This window comes from Psammomys obesus, unplaced genomic scaffold (genome assembly GCF_907164565.1).
Source record: "Psammomys obesus unplaced genomic scaffold, mPsaObe1.curated_primary_1811, whole genome shotgun sequence".
NCBI lineage: Eukaryota > Metazoa > Chordata > Mammalia > Rodentia > Muridae > Psammomys > Psammomys obesus.
In genome coordinates, this window is record NW_026585698.1 from 2,491,441 (window position 1) to 2,510,184 (window position 18,744).

General features: G+C 46.8%; 1 protein-coding gene across 2 annotated transcripts in view; it reads left to right on the plus strand.

Annotated features, from left to right (window-relative positions):
- The first annotated feature begins 231 nt into the window (after nucleotides 1-231).
- The window catches only part of Dna2 (DNA replication helicase/nuclease 2), a 30,638-nt gene continuing 12,125 nt past the window's right edge, over nucleotides 232-18,744 (plus strand). For both annotated transcript variants that reach the window (XM_055599014.1, XM_055599013.1), the window contains exons 1-12: nucleotides 232-311; nucleotides 2,767-2,949; nucleotides 4,033-4,216; nucleotides 7,026-7,171; nucleotides 9,574-9,705; nucleotides 10,977-11,196; nucleotides 13,534-13,651; nucleotides 14,304-14,466; nucleotides 15,085-15,279; nucleotides 16,162-16,392; nucleotides 18,007-18,123; nucleotides 18,200-18,309. In XM_055599014.1, coding sequence (XP_055454989.1) covers nucleotides 235-311; nucleotides 2,767-2,949; nucleotides 4,033-4,216; nucleotides 7,026-7,171; nucleotides 9,574-9,705; nucleotides 10,977-11,196; nucleotides 13,534-13,651; nucleotides 14,304-14,466; nucleotides 15,085-15,279; nucleotides 16,162-16,392; nucleotides 18,007-18,123; nucleotides 18,200-18,309 — 1,876 coding nt within the window. In that variant the 5' untranslated portion in view covers nucleotides 232-234. The remainder of the gene's footprint in view (nucleotides 312-2,766; nucleotides 2,950-4,032; nucleotides 4,217-7,025; nucleotides 7,172-9,573; nucleotides 9,706-10,976; nucleotides 11,197-13,533; nucleotides 13,652-14,303; nucleotides 14,467-15,084; nucleotides 15,280-16,161; nucleotides 16,393-18,006; nucleotides 18,124-18,199; nucleotides 18,310-18,744) is intronic.

An 18,744-nucleotide genomic window follows, 5' to 3' on the forward strand; every position in this document is an offset into this window, starting at 1 on the left:
GAGTTCCAGGCCAGCCTGCGAGACTGGAGAGCCTGTCTCAACCCGCCTAAAACAGAGATTCCGATCAGGCCCACTCAGGTGCAGTCCCGGAGGCGGGAAGGCGGGAAGGCGGCTCGGTCCTGCGCCGGGAGCGCGGGAGCCGCCGGCCGCGGGGCGCCCCCTGCGCATGCGCGGCGCGCCGGCGCGTCCCTGCGGCTGCCGGCGCCGCCGCCTCTCTTGGCGGGCTCGGCAGGGATGGAGCCGGCGGACGAGCTGGATCTGCTGCTGCTGGAGGAGGACCGCGGAGCGCAGGCCGCGCCGCGTGTGGAGCTGTGAGCAGGCGGGCGGCGGGCGCGAGGGCCGAGCGCGGGCGGGACCCGCGCCTCTTCCCTGGCTTTGGCTAGGGGGAGGGAATCCTCATCTGCGACAGTTCCCTGTAGCCCAGGCTGGCTCCGAGCTTGCTGTTTTCCACTCGGCAGCTCACCACTGTCATTAATACCTTGACTTTTATTTTATTTTATTTTATTTTTTTAAATTTCCGCTTGTGACGATCGGAGGAGCACTTGTGAGAGTTCTTTACTTTCACGTGGGACCACGCCAGAAATCGCCTTTAGTTAGGCTCAGTCATATCTTTTTTTAAATTATTATTATTTACGTGTATGTGAGTATGTCCCCGAGTTTAGAGGTGTCTCCCGGCAGTGGTGTGCTGTAAGCGGGAAGTGCAAGCGAGTGTTGGGAATTGAACTTAGGTCCTCTGCAAAAACAGTAAGTACATCCACTGAGCCACCTCTCCAGCCCACAGTATTTTTTTAAGACCTCCTGCAGGTGTCACCACCTACCTCAAGAAATTCATGGCTAGAGGCTAAATAGGGGTGTTGAGTGCAGCCAGCTGAAGTGATTCATTCAGGAAGGTGAAAGGCATTTTGTGGGTTTGTTTGAGACTGGGTCTCTCTGTAGTCCCGGCTGTCCTGGAACTTGCTGAGTTGTGAGTTGCCTGGCCTTGAACTCACAGAAATCTTGCTTCTGCCTCCAGAGTGCTGAGATCAAAGGTGTGTGCCACCATGCCTGACAGCGTTTAATGTTTTTAATTGGAGAGAGTTGGTAACTTGTTAGCATTGTGGAAACCACACAGAAAGATGTAAGAAGGGAAGTCACTTTGAAGATTAGTTTGGGTGATGTCAGTATTGTGAAACTGACTTCATTCTAAATCCAAATAAGAAACTCCTGAGTTACTGCAAAGAAATGGGCTCCTCTGCCAGGTAATAAATTACCTTGCTTTCTAGTGGCTACTCAAGGAGCCCAGGAGTGCTCGAGACCAGCCTTTGCCTTAACAGAGAGACCCTTTCCTGGGAAGCCCAGGGCGAGTTTGCTTTCTTGGCAAGGAGAGGCAGGCCAGGGCCTCTTCCTGCATCTGGACTGTGTTGGTCTAGATTTGCTTAGTGATGCTGGGGAAACCAACACTGGGCTTACCGTAGGCGGAAGCCCAGGGGTGCTGTAAAGATTATTATAATTGCCAGCTCCTGGCAGGAACTGCAGTGACCCTCTCGTGCTGCTCCCCTCCCATGCTGCTCCCAATCCCCTCCCCCTCTCTTTTTCTTTTAAGCAGTAATAGGGAGCAGGCACAGGCTGGCAAGCAGGTGCTTTGCTACTAAACTGTGTCCTCCCAGCATTTCAGTTATTTGGAAAAGTGATCAAAATATCTCCCTTCAGTTTTACTTTGAAAAGGCTCTCAACAATGGTGGCATCCTGTTCTAGTATTTTCCAGGTTTTAAGGTAGCCCAGGCTAGCCTTGAACAGGCTAGCCCAAGGCCTAGTCCAGATGGCCTTGAAATCCTGATCCTCCTTTTTTTCATTTCCCAAGTAATTTGTTTTGTTGCCCATGGTTAATACAGGTCTCATTTTGTAGACCAGGCTAACCTTGTGAGGTTAGAGACAGGAGTGGGCCCTAGAGGCCCAAAAGAAAGAGACAAGAAACAGCCATGTGGGCTGATTAATGGTCAGACCTGGTATTTGTTAGAAACTGGTGGGTACTCTCCTGTTTGTGAAGACTGACCGTATCTGCATTGCAACTCCCCCACACCAATTCTAACCATAGCTGCCTACTAGTTAAAATACCAATCACAATATATATATATATATATATAACTAAAAATAGAGGACAAAGCCAGAAATGTATAGAAGTGCAATCTTGTGCTATTAGGAACTCTGTACCCTCTGATACTGACCCCCTAGAGATAGTCTGCCTCCTACTTAGAGCAGCTTGGCTATCTCATCCTGTGGTTTGATCTCTTGCAACACTTGAATTTGTGCTAGTCCCTTGCCTCAGCCTCCCAAACCCAGGGATTATAGGTTTGAACCACCATGTGTAGCTTCAGTTATTACTTATGTGTATTTTAAAAGGAGAGGACTCACTTTTTGTTTGTGTTGAAATGGTACCTCATGTAGTCCAGGATAGCCCAAACTCTCTCTATCTAAGGATGACCCAGTTCTCTTGCTGACTCCCCAGTGCTGAGATTACATGCTTGAGTCACCATAGTCAGACACCTAGTTTATGTAGGGCTGGGGATCATAATGACCCCGGGTTTTGTACGTGCTTGGCAAGCACTGTACCAACTGAGCCCCGGCACAAGTCTTTATGACAGGAATGTGTCGTTCCCCCATGCCCTTCTTCGTTCAGTTTAAGGTTTTCAGATCAAACAAAACTAGAAGATTGACTCCCAGACAGTACAGTCAAGCTGCTGCACATCTCACGGCTCTGATAGGATGGTTTTTCCGTTTACTCTCTAGGCTTCAGAAGAAGGTGGAAGCTTTCTTTCCTAAAACAGTTCTGAGCCAAGGAGTGGACAACCGGTACCTGGTGCTAGCTGTTGAGACTGTGCAGAACGGAAGAGGAGATGAAGAGAAGCGCTTGCTAATCACTGCGTCCCAGGAGCTGGAGCCTGAGGAGCTGTGCATCCTGAGGAATGGCTGGTGATTTGCACTTGACTTTGAGACCTGGTGTGGTGGTCTGGTGGTGTTTCTGTTTGCTTTCCAATACAGGCTCACATAGCCGAGGCCTCCACCTACTCACCTCCAAATGCTGGCGTTACCGGGCATGATTTGCTAGTCTGGAGGATACCACCTCGCCCAAGGCCTTGTGTGTGTTAGGCAAACACTCCACCACTGAGCTCCAGTCCCAATTCCAGGCTGCCATCTGAAAACTCATCAAATGTCTTGTGTGGGTTAATTATTTAAAAGGAGAGTAAAGGTGCCTGCCACCAAAACTGACGGCCAGAGTCTGACCCGCAGAGTGGAAAGGGACAGACAGACCTCCCACCCCATACAGGCACCCAAAGTAAAAATGCTAAAAAAGAAAGAGAATGATTTTTTTTTTTTTTTTTTTAAAGAGGATGATTCTTAGTGGGTAAAAAAGGTTTGGGAGGTGACTCAGTGGTTAAGAGCATTTTCTGCTCTTGCAGGGGTCCTGGGTTTGGTTCCCAGCATCCGTGAGGCAGCTCACAACTGCCTGTAACTCCAGTCCCAGGGGATCTGAAACATCTCCTTGGGCACTGCACGAATGTGGTGCACATGCAGTCAGGCACATGCATGTACAACAAAATAAAATAATAACATTTCTAAAAATGAGAAAGATTTCCTGGCTTAGTGAAGATATAGCCATCGCTCAAGTTCCTTTGTGCTCCAAATTGGCAAGTTTTGTTTAATGTTAGTTTTTATGTAAAATTTTTTAAAAATTTGTTATATGTGTTTCACCTGCATGTATGTTCAAGCACGGTGTGTGTCTAGAAGAGTGGGTTGGATCCCCTGGACTTGGAGTTACAGGCATTTGTGAGCTGCAGTGTGGGTGCTGGGAACTGAACCAGGGTCCTCTGCAAGGGCAGGGGGTGCTCTTAACCATAGAGCTGTCTCTTTAGCAACCTCCTCGCCCCTTAAGCGAAATTTAAGAGCCAGAGGTTTAGAAATATTTATTCTCCGGATAAAATACTCGCTGCTTCTGGGTGTTTAACTGTGGGATCCTAGGTGATGCATTTCTGCTTCAGCCTTGCCTTTTTTCAGGTGTTCGGTGCCAGTGGAGCCGGGGGACATCATTCACTTAGAGGGAGCCCACACGTCTGAGGCGTGGGTAATCGATGATGACTCGGGGTATTTTATTCTGTACCCAGACATGCTGATCTCAGGGACTAGCGTCGCCAGTAGTATTCGGTGTGTGAGAAGAGCTGTCCTGAGCGAGACGTTCAGGGTAAGTGATTCAGTCAGAGTTTACAGCGCTCTCCATTTGCTGTGCTGCTGAGCTGTATCTTCAGCCCCGGTGGAAGCCCTCACACTCACTAGTCATTCAGTCCTCGCCTGCTTTACAGAGGGCAGATGGGCTGAGAGCTGAGTGACTTGTCCAGAGCCGCATACCCCAGTAATTGCAGTGTTGGGATTCGGACCAGGTACCTGGTCCTTTGAGTTTTATTTAGCATCTAACAGTGATACTTAATCTCTGTGGGAATGCACGACCGCGTCCAGCTTTCTTCTTCTTTTTTTTAAGCTCAAGGACAGTTCTCTTAGAGTTTAAAGGGAAAACTCCATGGAAGGCAAGCTGTAAACCTCAGCAGCTGCCCAGAGGGAGGGAGAGAAAAAGAAAGCCTTGCTGTTCAGGTTTAGGCCAGCCTGGAGGTCAGCTACGTGGTAGACAAGCAGCCACAAGCTGGGGTAAGAAACTTTTAAAAAATGGTGAAGCCTAAAGTGTTACAAAAGCGTGATGAGAAAGAGATAGAAAGAAGAAACAAAGGGTTACGTCTCTGTGAATAATTCAGAAAACTGGGTGGACTCATAAAGCCTTATGTCTGCTACTTTTAAAAAATACGTTTTTATTAATTCTTTGAGACTTTCATGTGATGTATTTTGGTAATCTTTGCCCTGCTACCCCCAGATCTACTTTAACCTCCCCCCAGCAAGGTTTCTTTGCATAACAGAGTCCTGGCTGTCCTGGACTCCCTTTGTAGACCAGGCTGGCCTCGAAATCACAGAGATTCGCCAGCCTCTGCCTCCCAAGTGCTGGGAGTGAGGATGTTCACCACCATGCCTGGCCCTGTGTTCCCCTTTTTATCTTTTTTTTTTTTTTTTTTTTTTTTTAATAACCCACCAAGTCCAGTTTGTGCTGTTCTGTCCTCATACCCCTGGGTACAAAACCATTGCTGGCACTTGATCTACTTACTGACGGCCACACCACTAAGGAAAACCAACTCTTCTCCGAGAAGCCACCAACTGTCAGTGACTTCTCAGCTAGGGGAAGGGGCTCATGACCCTGGTCTACTTTGTAAGTGAGGGCACAGTGAAGCCACTGAACTGGACCACTCCATGGGTAGAAAGAAAGGTTTTTTACTTGGTTGGGTTTTGGTTTTGGTGTTTGTTTCTTTCTTTTTTTTTTTTTTTTTTTTTTTTGGTTTTTCGAGACAGGGGTTTTCTGTCAGGTAGCCTTGGCTGTCCTGGAACTCTCTTTATAGACTAGGCTGGCCTCAAACTCACAGAGATCTGCCTACCTCTGCCTCCTGAGTGCTGGGATTGAAGGCATGCACCAGCACCACCCCGTGGAATAAAGGTTTATTCGGGGAGGATATTCAAAGCTGTTATGGCTATCCTGGAGGGTGACTTGGGGGTTGAATGAGCAAGAGAGAGTAGCAAAGGTGGGGGAAGTCATGCCAGTTTTAAAGACACAGGTGACAGGCGAGGAGGAAGCACAGGAACAGCCTGAAAGTTAGCGTTTGTGTGTGTCTCTGTGTGTGTCAGGGGTGGGGGGGTGATCCAGAAGAGCCTGGGAGCTGCCTGGGGACTTTGGTTAATGTTGCAGGTATGTGTAGATAGGGAACTGGATACCGCATTGCTGAAGATGTCAGCTGAAGGTAGGGCAGATAAAGGAAGTAATGGCTGTTCCTGAAAACTAGGAATCTGATTCAGAAGTTTCTGAGGAATGCTGGTGTTAGGTTTTTGCTTATATGCTAGCAACCCTTCTATTTACCTAGTCAGGGTCCAGCCTGTAATTTATACATGGTTAGTGACAGTGCCATCTGGGGACCTAGTTTGGACTTAACACACCTCCATGCTAGCGTGTTAACTGGTTTGGTCTTGTATAGGTAACCACAGCTGCTATGAGTTCCTGGGTTGTCTGGAATTCTCTATGTAGACCAGGCTGGCCTGATCCTCACAAAGGCCCATGTGCTCTGTCTCAGATGTTGGGATTAAAGCCTGCACTTTGTTACATCTGCTTTTTTGTTGTTTTGTTTTGTTTTTGAGCCAGAATTTCTCTGTGTAACCCTGGCTGAACTGGACTTACTCTGTAGACCAGGCTGGCTTCAAACTCGCAGAGATCCGCCTGCCTCTGCCTCCCTGAGTGCTGGGACTACAGGGGTGCGCCTGGCTAAACTCAGGTCAGTAGGTCTGTGGGGAAAGTTAGGGTTTAGTGACAGAAGTACTTTGGCAAGTTGGGACCAATTTGTGCCACAAAGAGATCATACCATGAAACAGACCTAACGAGGTTTATTTGGGGTGGGGGGTGTAGCAAGAGGCCATCTCAGAATGAGGTCGTGAGAGAGGTAGAGACAGACAGAGATCAGAAGACATAGAGAACAACAGAGAGCCATGATGTCGGGAGGGGCCTTATAAAGGGTGCTCATGTCACACAGGAAAACAGGCAACTAGTGACGACAGTGGTGGGCAGACATACATGCAGGCAAAACACCCGAACTCAGGAAAATGAATTAATTTAAAAGAGGAAACAACAACAAAAAAAAACCTTGTAGCTGGATGTGGGGGTGCACGCCTGTAACCTCAGCACTCAGGGAGACAGGCAGGTAGACCACTGTGAGTCCAAGGCCAGCATTGTTTACAGAGTGAGTCCAGGACAGCCAAGGCTACACAGAGAAACCCTGTCTCAAAAAGAAACTTAAGAAAACAAACAAACGTTGCTAATGTATCGACATTTGTCTTAGCGCGTGTTGGCTTCATAATGTATACTCCTGTTAATGTGCCGTGGCATGAGATGTGCATGTTACTTGCTTTAATAGGTTTCTGATCCGGCCACTCGCCAAATGCTGATTGGTACGATTCTCCACGAAGTCTTTCAGAAAGCTATAAGTGAGAGCTTTGCCCCAGAAAGGCTGCAAGAGCTTGCTTTTCAAACTGTCCAAGAACTAAAGCATCTGAAGGAAATGTAAGTAAGTGAGCAGTGCTGATGCAATCTCGTCCTGTAGCTTCGTGCCTGCAGCTCAGGTTTCTGGAAGGAGACCCCTCGGCGTGAGCGAGTGTGGCCGAAGCTCAGCCATCCTGCTCACAGTACCCTGGGTTGTCTCTGGGCAACAGGGGCTCTTGGGTAACGTCACTGAAATAACTCATGCGTGTGCTCTAGAACGGACTGTGCTACACAGCTTCCTCAGCCGTCCTCAGAGAACCTGTGACAGTAACGTCTGCGCTAGTTCTAGAAACCCGCACAGTGAGCACTGACTGGGTTTGCACTCAGGTAGAGGGAAAGTTTACTTTTGCCAGTTTTAGTGACCTGCAGACTTTTGTGGCTCCTACCTGGAGCTTGGCCTGTCCTGTTATCAGTGTGTGTGTGTGTGTGTGTGTGTGTGTGTGTGTGTGTAAGGGAGGGAGGGAGAGTCAGGAAACAGCTTTTGGGAATTGGCCCTTGCTTTCTTCCCTGTTGAGGCAGAGTCTTTCTCACTTCTGCGGCTTTGTTGTATAATCCAGGCTACTTGGCTTACCTAGCCAGTTGTCTTCTCCTGTCTCACTACAGGAGTGTTCAGATTACCTGTGGCATGTAGGTTTGTTTGTTTTTAAATTTCATTTTCCTTTTTTTTTTTTTTGTTTTTAACTTTTTTTTAAGATTTATTTATTTATTATGTATACAATGTTCTGTCTGAATGTACACCTTCGAGCCAGAAGAGAGCACCAGATCTTATTATAGATGTCTGTGAGCCACCATGTGGTTGCTGGCAATTGAACTCAGGACTTTCGGAAGACTAGCCCGTGCTCTTAACTTCTGAGCCATCTCTCCAGCTCCCTTCCTGTTTTTGTGGTGATGTGGGCATGTGTGAGAGAGGGCAGCTGTGAAAAGTTTCTTTCCACCTTCACATGGGTTCCAGGGATCTCAGGCTTGTGGGGCTTTTACCCGCTGAGCCATCTCCCTGACACCACCTCCTTCTCTCCCCCTCCCCCCCCCCCCCCTTCTGTTATTTGGAGTCAGGCTTGCTGTGGCGTGCAAGCTGGCATGGTACTGCCCTGCCCTCTAACTTGTGATTTTCCAGTATGCACTCCTCTTCCCCAAGTGCTTAGCTTAGCCACGGGCACCAGCACACTTGGTTTTGTCTTTTATTTCTGTCTTGTTTTTAATTTTGTTTAAAAATGTGTGTGAAAGATCCCCGGAGGGTATCTTCCGTCTGAGAGAGACCCCCTCCCAAGGAACAACGGGGCCATTCGGATGCAAACAGCAAGAGGCTTTTATTTTGATACACGGGTACCGGGGCGAAAAGTCATTCGAGAGACTTTCGCGCCCCCTGGGTGAAAAGCTGGGGTTTTTATAGGGTTTTAGAGCAGAAGCGTGGGTACAGAAGCGAGAAGCATGGTTACAGGGGGCTGATTGGTACATTTTCATGAGACCACGATTTGCGTCAAAGTTTGGCAGGGGCACCAAGATTCCAGGAACTGGGTGGTCAAAATGGCCATGATGACCCCTTGACGTGTCTCGCCACCTGTTTGTTTTATTTTTCCCTATCTCAGCTGGAACAGTCTCACAGATATCCATGAGGGTGATTAATACAAACTGTTTTTAGCTCAACTGGGGCAGCCTGACTGCAGATATCCCAAGTGGGTGACACAGCTGGGTTTCTTAGTAATTTTTCCAGTTTCTCATCTGGCCTTCAGAGTTTTACAAAACAGTGGTGTCTCACAAAATGGCGCTAGCTATGTTTAACTTAGGGTGAGGCAGGGGTCTTTCAGTGTGCATGTGCAGCAGCCTTGGCGGCTAGAAAAGGTTTTGGATCCCTTGGAGTTGTACCTACAGACAGGTGCGCATGCTAGAAACCAAACTCTAGTGTCTGCAGGAGCCGCGGTGCTCTTAAGTGTGAGCAGTGGCTCACCCCTTTGTTCACTCTGAAGCAGTTCGCCTTTGTTTTTCTTTTTTTGAGAGAGTGTATTATTATATATATATATATAATTTATATACTGTGTAATATATATAATATATGATATATTACATTCAGTGGGAGGTAGGGTCTCCCACTGGATGAGGAGCTGGAGCACCTGGCTAGGCTGTCTAGTTAGAGTGCTCCAGAGAGCCGGTCTCGGGTCCTCGTGCTTCGGGACAGGCACTTGATGGACCGAGGCAGCCCCCTAGCCACTGCGCCCACCGGTGTGTGCTGCCAGGCTCACCTCGGTGTGCACTGTAAGGAAGAAAGCCAGCTCAGCCCCGGAGAGTGTGTTCTCAACCCCTGAGGATTTTAAGGCTGACCTGTATTCTGTTAGGTTTGTACCACATCTGGAAACGTCCTTTTATTAACCTGGTTCAGTATTATTTTCTTCGTTTATATTCTTACATTCATGTTTTCTTTTCGGCAGGTATCGCTTAAATCTGAGTCAAGAAGAAATAAAATGTGAAGTTGAGGAGTACCTGCCCTCCTTCTCTAAGTGGGCCGAGGACTTCATGAGGAAAGGCCCTTCCACGGAATTCCCTCGCGTGCAGCTCTCTCTGTAAGAAGTGGATTTTGTTTATGTACTGTTCAGATTTTAGGCAGGATTTCCTTGTGCTTGTTGAGTCAAAGCTTTTTGTTTTTGTTTGTCTTCCTGTCTAATTCTGGCTGACCTGGAGCACCATATGTGGACCAGGCTGGCCTCAGACTCATGCAGGCCTGCCTGCCTGCCTCTGAAGAGCCAATTCAAAGCTTTTAAAGGGGGCTGGAGGGACGGCTCAGTGGTTAAGAGCACTTCCTGTTCTTACAGAGGACTGGGGTCTGTCCACAGAACTCATGAGAGACAATTTCTGTAATTCCAGTTGCAGAGTATCTGATGCCTTCCTGATTCTGGCCTGAGGGTTCCTGCATGCACTAGTGCACATAAACTCACCCAGGCACACAAACCTGTATAAAAAGGACAAATACACAGAGCTTTCAAAACTCTTTAAAGGCCAAGATGTAGGTCAGCTGGTGATCACACTCCCTTTCACATGGTGGAAATATACCGTAGCATTCATGAGTCTACATACATGCAAGCACACACACTGAATCAATCATGTTACATATACATGGAACAATAATTTCACCAAGATTTTGGTTCCCGGATCAGTGTTGTTCTTAACAGCTTAAATATAATAAAAAACAAATTAAGGCGGAGTGTTACTATATACCTGTAGTTGGCCTGGAACTCAGAGATACTCATCTGCCTTCCTCTGCCTTCTGAATGCTGGGATTAAAGATGTGAGCCACCAGGTCTGGCTTGAAAAGCTAAACTTTTACAATTTACCATTTTGTTGTTGTTATTTTTAAAAATAAATTATTATGTATAGTATCTTTTCATGACCAAAAAAAAAAAAAAAAAAAAATACATTGAGTAGAGAATTTTTCTTTTATTCTAATGTTTCTTAAATATCATTTCATAAAAAATTCATTGTTAGGATAGTTTTGATTTGTCTCATCTTTATGAAGGTTTTTTTTTTTTTTTTGGCTGAGCAACATGATCTCAGGCCTTGAAATGCTCTTTGGAAAGTGTCTCATTGCACCACTGTGATTCTCCTGACAGTTGTCACAGCTGCAGTGTTGATAGCAGCCTGAGCAACGGGATTCAGATTAACCAACCACTTGTCAAACACCGTGCCAGCTTGTCTGTCTTGTTCCCAGGTGATGCCAATACTGCAGTTCAGACAACAACAAGACTCCCAGTAACCGGAAAAGATACTTGTGTGGTGGTCGGTGCCTCGGGGGTAGACTGAGCTGTGTTCTAATGAAGCTTTCTGGGTTCCCCTTTAGGCCAAGTGATGGCAGTACCAGAAGTTCATCTTGTAACATTGAAGTGACAAAGTCCCTGGATATTGAAGAAAGCATCTGGTCCCCTAGGTTTGGATTGAAGGGCAAAATAGATGTTACAGTTGGTGTCAAAATACATCGAGATTGTAAAGCAAAATATAAGATTATGCCGCTGGAGCTTAAAACTGGCAAAGAGTCAAATTCTATCGAACACCGAAGTCAGGTATGACTCTTACGTGTAACATTGTCGTGCTAAGGGTCTTTAAGCTGTCCTGTTCTATTCTCCTCCTTCAGCTCAGGTACTGTTTGTGTTTCGCGGTGTTCTTTTTCATCTGTCACTGACGTTCAGAGTACCCTGCTTGTTTTATCAGTACTTACGTACTCAGTAGAAAGTTTTCTTCAGTGACTTAGTACCAGAGCTGACCTGGGGCTGCGGTGACGGCCCTGCGTTTAAGAGAGCTGGCTGCATGTGCAGGTTTGATTCCCGGCGCCCAGACGCCTTACACCCTCCCGAAACAAGTTCTGAGGAGCAGAGCAGCCTTGTCTGGGCGGCCTCAGGCACGTGCACAATGCATAGACATACACCCTTGGCAGTACCTCCATACACATAAAATAATACATTTTAAAAATGAAAATGGGGCTGCAAAGATGGCTTAGCAGTTAAGAGCATTGACTGCTCTTCCAGAGGATCTTGATTCCAATCCCCATACCGACATGGTAACTCACAACCATCTGTAACTCCAAGCTCTGACACCCTCACACAAACATGCATGAAGGCAAAGCACCAGTGCACCTAAAATAAAAATAAATATATTTGGGGGCTGGAGAGATGGCTCATAGGTTAAGAGCCCTGGCTGCTCTTTCAAAGGTCCTGAGTTCAATTCCCAGCAATCACATGGTGGCTCACAACCATCTATAATGAGGTCTGGCGCCCTCTTCTGGCGTGCAGGTGTGCAGGCAGGCAGAACACTGTACACATAAAAAGTAAATAAATTAATTTTAAAAAATGAAAGCAGCTGGGCACTGATGGTGCATCCCTTTAATCCCAGCACTTGGGAGGCAGAGGCAGGTGGATCTTTGTGAGTTCAAGGCCAACCTGATCTGCAGAGTAATTCTCGGACAGCCAGGGCCAGATGGAGAAACCTAGTCTTTAAAAACGAGCAAACAAAAAAAGCCATCGAGGCCAAGGTAGAATGCTAAACTGTCTAAGCAGATACTTACTATATATTCCTGTATATATGGGAGCTAGGTATGATTGGAGATTCTGCCATGTACAGCAGCCTACTCAAAGCAGGCTTATCTTCATGTTTCTGCGCCTCACTGATTGTGGGACAACAGCTAACATTCCCTTAGAGCACATTGTAGGTGCTGTTTCTTTCAGCCTCGGTCCAGCAACTCTTCTATTTTCAACTTCCATATGATTGTTTTGTTTTTTTTGAGATAAAAGCCTCTCTATGTAGCCCCAGCTGTCTTGGAACTCACGATGTAGACTAGGATGGCCTGGAACTTGTAGAGATCCTCCTTCCTCTCCTTCTCAAGTCCTGGAGTTAACATTGTGTGCCATCGTGCCTGGCTTGGTTATTTTGATGTTTATCTGAGCTGAAATTTAAGAGCTGTTTGGGGTTGGCCCAGTGTGGCGAGCACACGCTTTGTCAAGCCCAACAATCAGAGGTCAATACCCAGACCCCTGGGTGGAGGGAGAGAACCAGCTCAAGTACTCCGGCTCACCTATGTGCAGTCTTTCCGCCTCATTTTCTCATTGTAGGGGATCTAACTCAGGACCTTGTGCTGATCTATATCTGCAGTTTGAAAAATTATTCTCTTGAAATAAAAAAGCTTGTTTTTATCTATGGATGTGCTGCCTTCATCTATGTCTACCGCATGTTCTGTGGACCCCAGAAGAGGGCATCAGATCCCTGGAACTGGAGTTACAATGTTGAGAGTGGTCATGTGGGTGCTTTATTTGAACCTTGGTCCTCTGGAAGAGCAGTTTTTGTTTTTGGAGACAGGGTTTGTATAACAGCCCTGGCTGTGCTTGAACTCAGCACAGAGATCTACCTGTCTCTGCCTCCTGAGTGCTGGGATTAAAGGTGTGCACTAGATCTGGTTGTTCTGGAGCTCACTATGTAGCCCAGGTTCTCGTGGAAGTCGGCAATCCTCCAAGGGGTGCACCACCACTCCAGGCAGAAAGGCTGTATTTGTGCTGCTTCCTTTAATGTTATGGGTAACCGAGTTTGATTAGTTTCTTGATTTTTTGGAATTTAACTATTAAGGTGAGAACACATTTCTCTCCCTCCTTATCTTCCTGTGTTCTAGGCAGTGAGCCACACCCCCCACTTCCCAGTCTACTCCACTTCTTTACTGTCAGCGTAAAACTGCAGAACATGAGCTCTTCATTTTATGCAGATTAAGTGTTTGATACTGACTTTGGTTTGTCACTGTTACCAAGTGCTTGTGTTATTTTCACACTGGGAATAGTGTGGCTGGCCTTTCCATATGTGCTGGGTCCAGGTGATGTAGGGAGAGAGCAAGTCACAGTTTGACAGTCTGTCTTACACAGGTGATCCTGTACACGCTGCTCAGCCAGGAGAGACGGGAGGACCCTGAGGCCGGCTGGCTCCTCTACCTCAAGACTGGGCAGATGTACCCTGTGCCAGCCAACCACTTGGACAAAAGAGGTTTTGTAAATTGTGGTTATTTGGCTTTACCTCTGGCTCTGCTCCAGCTGTCAGCTTGGTGATATTTCTTTTTTTGTTGTTGTTTTTGTGTTTTTCTAGACAGGGTTTCACTGTCTAGTCCTGGCGTCTTAGAGCACCTGCTGTAGATTATGCTGGCCTTGAACTGAGAGAGATCCACCTGCTTTTGCCTCCCAAATACCAGAAGTAAAAGCATGGGCCACCACTGCCTGGCTTGGTGATAGTTTTATGCTACTTGCTAGACCATACTACAGGTGGTAATTTGTAGTTATATACATTATAAATTTATCATTTATTTTCATTTGTTATTTGTGGGAGGAATGCAGATATAGAGGTTGAAGGACAACTTTGTAGAAGTCAGATCTCTCTTTCCACCTTTATGTGGGTTCTAGGGATTGAACGCATGTCTCCAGGTTTGCATAGCAATTTCGCTTACCTGCTTAGCCATCTCACTGGCCTGATGTGTTACGTGCCTTTAATCCCAGCACTCCAGCACTTGGGGCAGGCCGGTCTCCATGATTTCAAGGCTAGCCTGGTCTACACACCAAGTTCAAGGCTACCCATATTGTTCTCCACTTTGTTTTTCAATATGAGGCTTTGACTGTGGAAACTCTGCTTCATTTCCTGTCCCCAGAACTGCTGAAGCTCAGGAACCAGCTGGCCTTCTGTCTGCTGCACCGTGTGAGCAGAGCTGCTGCTGGGGAGGAGGCTCGGCTTTCTGCCTTGCCCCAGATAATCGAGGAAGAGAAAACCTGTCACTATTGTTCACAGATGGGCAACTGTGCTCTTTACAGCAGGTAAACATGCTGTCATTTGTGTGTGTGTGTGTGTGTGTGTGTGTTAAAGATTTATTTATTATGTATATAGTGTTCTGCCTGTGTGTACCTGCAGTCCAGAAGAGGGCACCAGATCTCATTATAGATGGTTGTGAGCCACCATGTGGTTGCTGGGACTGGAACTCAGGACCTTTGGAAGAACAGTCAGTGCTCTTAACCTCTGCACCATCTCTCCAGCCCATGTGTTTGTGGTTTAAGACAGGATCTTATGTAGTCCAGGCTGGTTCCGAGCTTGCTATATACCTGAAGATGACCAGCTTGAGACAGGCTAGCACCAGATGTCCTGGAATTCACTATGTAGACCAAGCCTGGCAACCTTGAACTTGCAACCTTCCTGTGCTGGGATGATAGGTATGCATTGCTTTAAAGAAAAATGTGAGCATTTGGTTTTTAAACATTGAATCTTTATTCATCTTGATTTGGTTTTATTTGTGTGTGTGTGTGTGTATGTCATGAGGCCCTGTTTGTTTGTTTTGTTTAATATGAATATGCATATATATGTTCTCAGTTTAGGAAAGCCTTATTTCATAGCCTGCCAGGAAAATGTATGCTTAGCTCTAATTGGAACTTTGTATTTAGAGCAGTTGAGAAACACGTGGACGACACTTCCATCCCAGAAGGCATGCTGTCTAAAATCCAAGAAGAAACCCGCCACCTGAACCTCACACACTTGAAGTATTTTGGCCTGTGGTGTCTCATGTTAACCTTGGAGTCACAATCGAAAGACAATAGAAAGAATCACCAAAATATCTGGCTGACGCCGGCTTCTGAAATGTAAGTCCCACGGAGTGCATGGCGGTGTCAGCACTGTGTTAGGCTGTGTATGGTGGCGTTTGGGACCGAGGGCAGCAGAGCTTGTGTGGTGTGTTGGAGGCGTGTTTCATGGGGACTGGGTTGGCAAAGTGCTTGTGTCGCATGCACGAGGACTTGACTTTAATCCCCTGCACTCACGTAAAAAGAAATCCCAGTGCCGGGGCCCCTGAGACGGGCTGACGTTGGATCTTCGCTGGCCAGCCGGCACAGCCTGTTGTCTGGCTCCACACCATTGAGAGGCTGTGTAAAAAAAATCCAGGTGAACAGATCCTAAGGAGACACCAAGGTTGTCTTCTGGCCTCCACATGTACATGAGCAAATGAGTACACGCATCTGTACAGATGCGCACCTGAACACACGCATACACACAAACACAGTTTCTAAAAAGTGTATGTGGCTTCATTTATTCATGACCTTGTCATAGGTGACAAAAAAATTACTAAAAGGAGCAAATAGAAGGTTGTTAATGTAGCATTTATACTTCCTAGTGGATTGTAGAAAATGTTGAAGGAAGGAAGACAGACAGACGGATGGACAAACTGTTAGCATTGATTGGCAGGGGCCTTAGGCCAGCAAGATAGCTCAGGGCATGAAGGCGCTGCAGCTAAGCCTGATGATCTGAGTTTAATCTCTGGGGTTAATCTACTGGGAGTTGACCCCTGACCCTCACAGGAGCAGCTTGACCCATGTGTGCTCACACTCATATCACACACACACACGATAATAATAATGATAGTGATAATAGTAATAATTTTTTATGGGCTATATAAACAGGTAAATTGTAAAAAATTAAATTATAAAAACAAATATATCATGTCCATGGACACTTTCTTTCTTTCATAGGGAGGAGAGTGGCAACTGCGTTGGAAACCTCATCAGGACCCAGCCTGTAAAGAGAGTTTGTGATGGACAGCACTTACATAGGTTTCAGCGGAAAAATGGTTCTATGCCAGTGACCAACCTGATGGCGGGTGACAGGATTATTTTAAGCGGAGAAGAGAGAAAACTGTTCGCTCTGTCTAGAGGCTACGTGAAGACAATTAGCACAGCAGCGGTGACCTGCTTGCTAGACAGGTAATAAAAGGCTTGTCTGAGTGTAAGCATCCACTTACAGTGTGCAGTATTGGTTTCTGGCAACATTTGAACAGTTACCCCAGTGGCCAAGTGCTTGCCAACATGCACCAGACCCGACTCCAGTGCTGTGAAAACTAATTAGCTCGATATCATAGCCGTCGCCAGTTGTAGAGCGCTTTCATGACCTGAAGAGACATGTGCCCTTCGGCACTCACCCCCACTTCCCTTCACTCCCTGGTCAGGGCCACCTACGAACATGTTTTTCTCTTTTCTTCTGAGATATGTTCTCGTTAGATAGTCTAGGTTAGCCTGGAATTCACCATGTAGCTCATGCTGCCCCAGAACTGTCAGTCCTTCTTTCTCAGCCCCCAAAGGGCTGGGATTAGACACTTTCTGGATCTGTCCTTATATATTTTCCTCTTAAGCAAAACAAACTGACTGTTTTTTGCCACAGCAGGGGCTGGTTTAAACAGGCATGGCCCCCATAGCCTCATGTGTTTGAATGCTTGGCGCATAGACAGTGGCACTGTTAGGAGGTAGGGTTAGCCTTGCTGGAGGGAAGTGAGTCACTGTTGGGGCGGGGCTTTGAGGTCTCCTGTGCTCAAGCTCCACCCAGTGTGGAAAAACAGTCCCCTTCTGCTGCTTGTGGATCAAGATACAGAACTCTAAGCTCCTCCTCCAGCACCATGTCTGCCTGCGTGCTGCCATGATGATAATGGACTAAACCTGAAATTGTGAGCCGGCCCCCAGTGAAATGTTTTCCTTTGTCAGAGTTGCCGTGGTCATGGTGTCTTCAGAGTGTACTTTTGCTGAGCTTTTTGACTTGTGCGTTTAAGTTGTTCACCGCTGCACCCAGCAGCTCCTGGCCTGCCTTAGTAGTTCTCATTGTCCAGATCTTCCTCTTTCATGCTTAAGTTTGAACTAGGAACTCACAGAGAGGAGGTAAAAACTCTGTCGCTGAGGTATAGTCCCTGCTCTCCTCACCACTTGTTAGTACATTGAAGTCAGCAATTAAGACAATGATGGGGGCTAGCAAGATGGTTGAGGAGGTGCTTGCTGCACCTTATTAATAAGCAGTCTGACCTTATTCCAGGAGCCCACAGAAAGACACAAGGGAGAGGACCACACCTAACACACACATACATGCTAATAATAACCTCCACTCAGAAGGCTTTCAGGGGAAGCTAATTTCCCTAACCTCATGTTAGCTGACAGCATGAGGGGCGCCTCCAAGACTAAACAGGAAGCAGGAAGGGGTGGTGCTGGGGTGTAGTATGACCCAGAGGCTCTAGAGGTGTGCGGGCAGTTCTGATTGTGAAATTTAAAGAAGAGATCAGAGGTGCCTCAGTGTGCATGGTCTTTTTGTAGAAATTTATGCGTATTCATTTTGTGTGCATATATGGGTTTGGGCTTGGGTTTGCATGTGTGGTCAGGCTGACTGGAACCTGCTGTGTAGCTGACAGTGACCTTGAACTCTGATGCTCCTGCCTCTACCTCCCAAGTGCTAGGATTACAGGTGTGCACCCCACGCTTGGTCTTTTTATGCTCTCAGCCAGTAGCACTGTGTGCCTTACACAGCCCACGTGAAATGAACGTTTTGTTTTGTTGTTTTAGGAACTTGTCGACACTCCCAGAAGCAACGTTGTTCAGATTAGACCGGGAAGAAAAAAACTGTGATATAAATACCCCATTAGGAAATCTCTCTAAATTAATGGAAAACTCGGATTCCAGGTTGGTCCTGATGGAGCCTCACTCTCTCTTCACTTTTCTAGTGATGCTAGTAAAACACTTTCGTTTCTCTTTGCAGCAAAAGACTTCGAGAATTAATCATTGATTTTAGGGAACCTCAGTTTGTAGCCTACCTCAGCTCCGTTCTTCCACATGACGCGAAGGATACGGTGGCCAACATTCTAAAGGGTATGCCACAGCCAGCATTTTGATTTGACTTTCTTGGTTCTTTTCATAACCTAAACTCTGTCTAGTGTCGAGTTGCTTAGCAGTCGATTAGACACGCAGCTATAGAGGGCTTGAGGAGTGCCTTAGTGGGGAAAGGGACTGGCAAGGAAACAATGGCTTTTATCTACACGTCAGCTCTCAGGACGAGATGGAGGGTAGAGACAGGAGAATTATCCTGCAGCTCTCGGGCCAGCCAGCTAACCTTGAGTGCCTGGCCGAAATAAGAGGTTCCCTGCCTCAGAAGGTGGAAGGAAAGCACCAGTTCCTAAAAGTTGTCCCCTGACCGCCACACGTTATAGCACACATGTGCCTGTACACACACACACGGTGAGTTTACTGAGATAGATACTCTTTGGTGGGTCAGGGTAAGGAAGTCTCTGCTATGCAAGTGTGAGG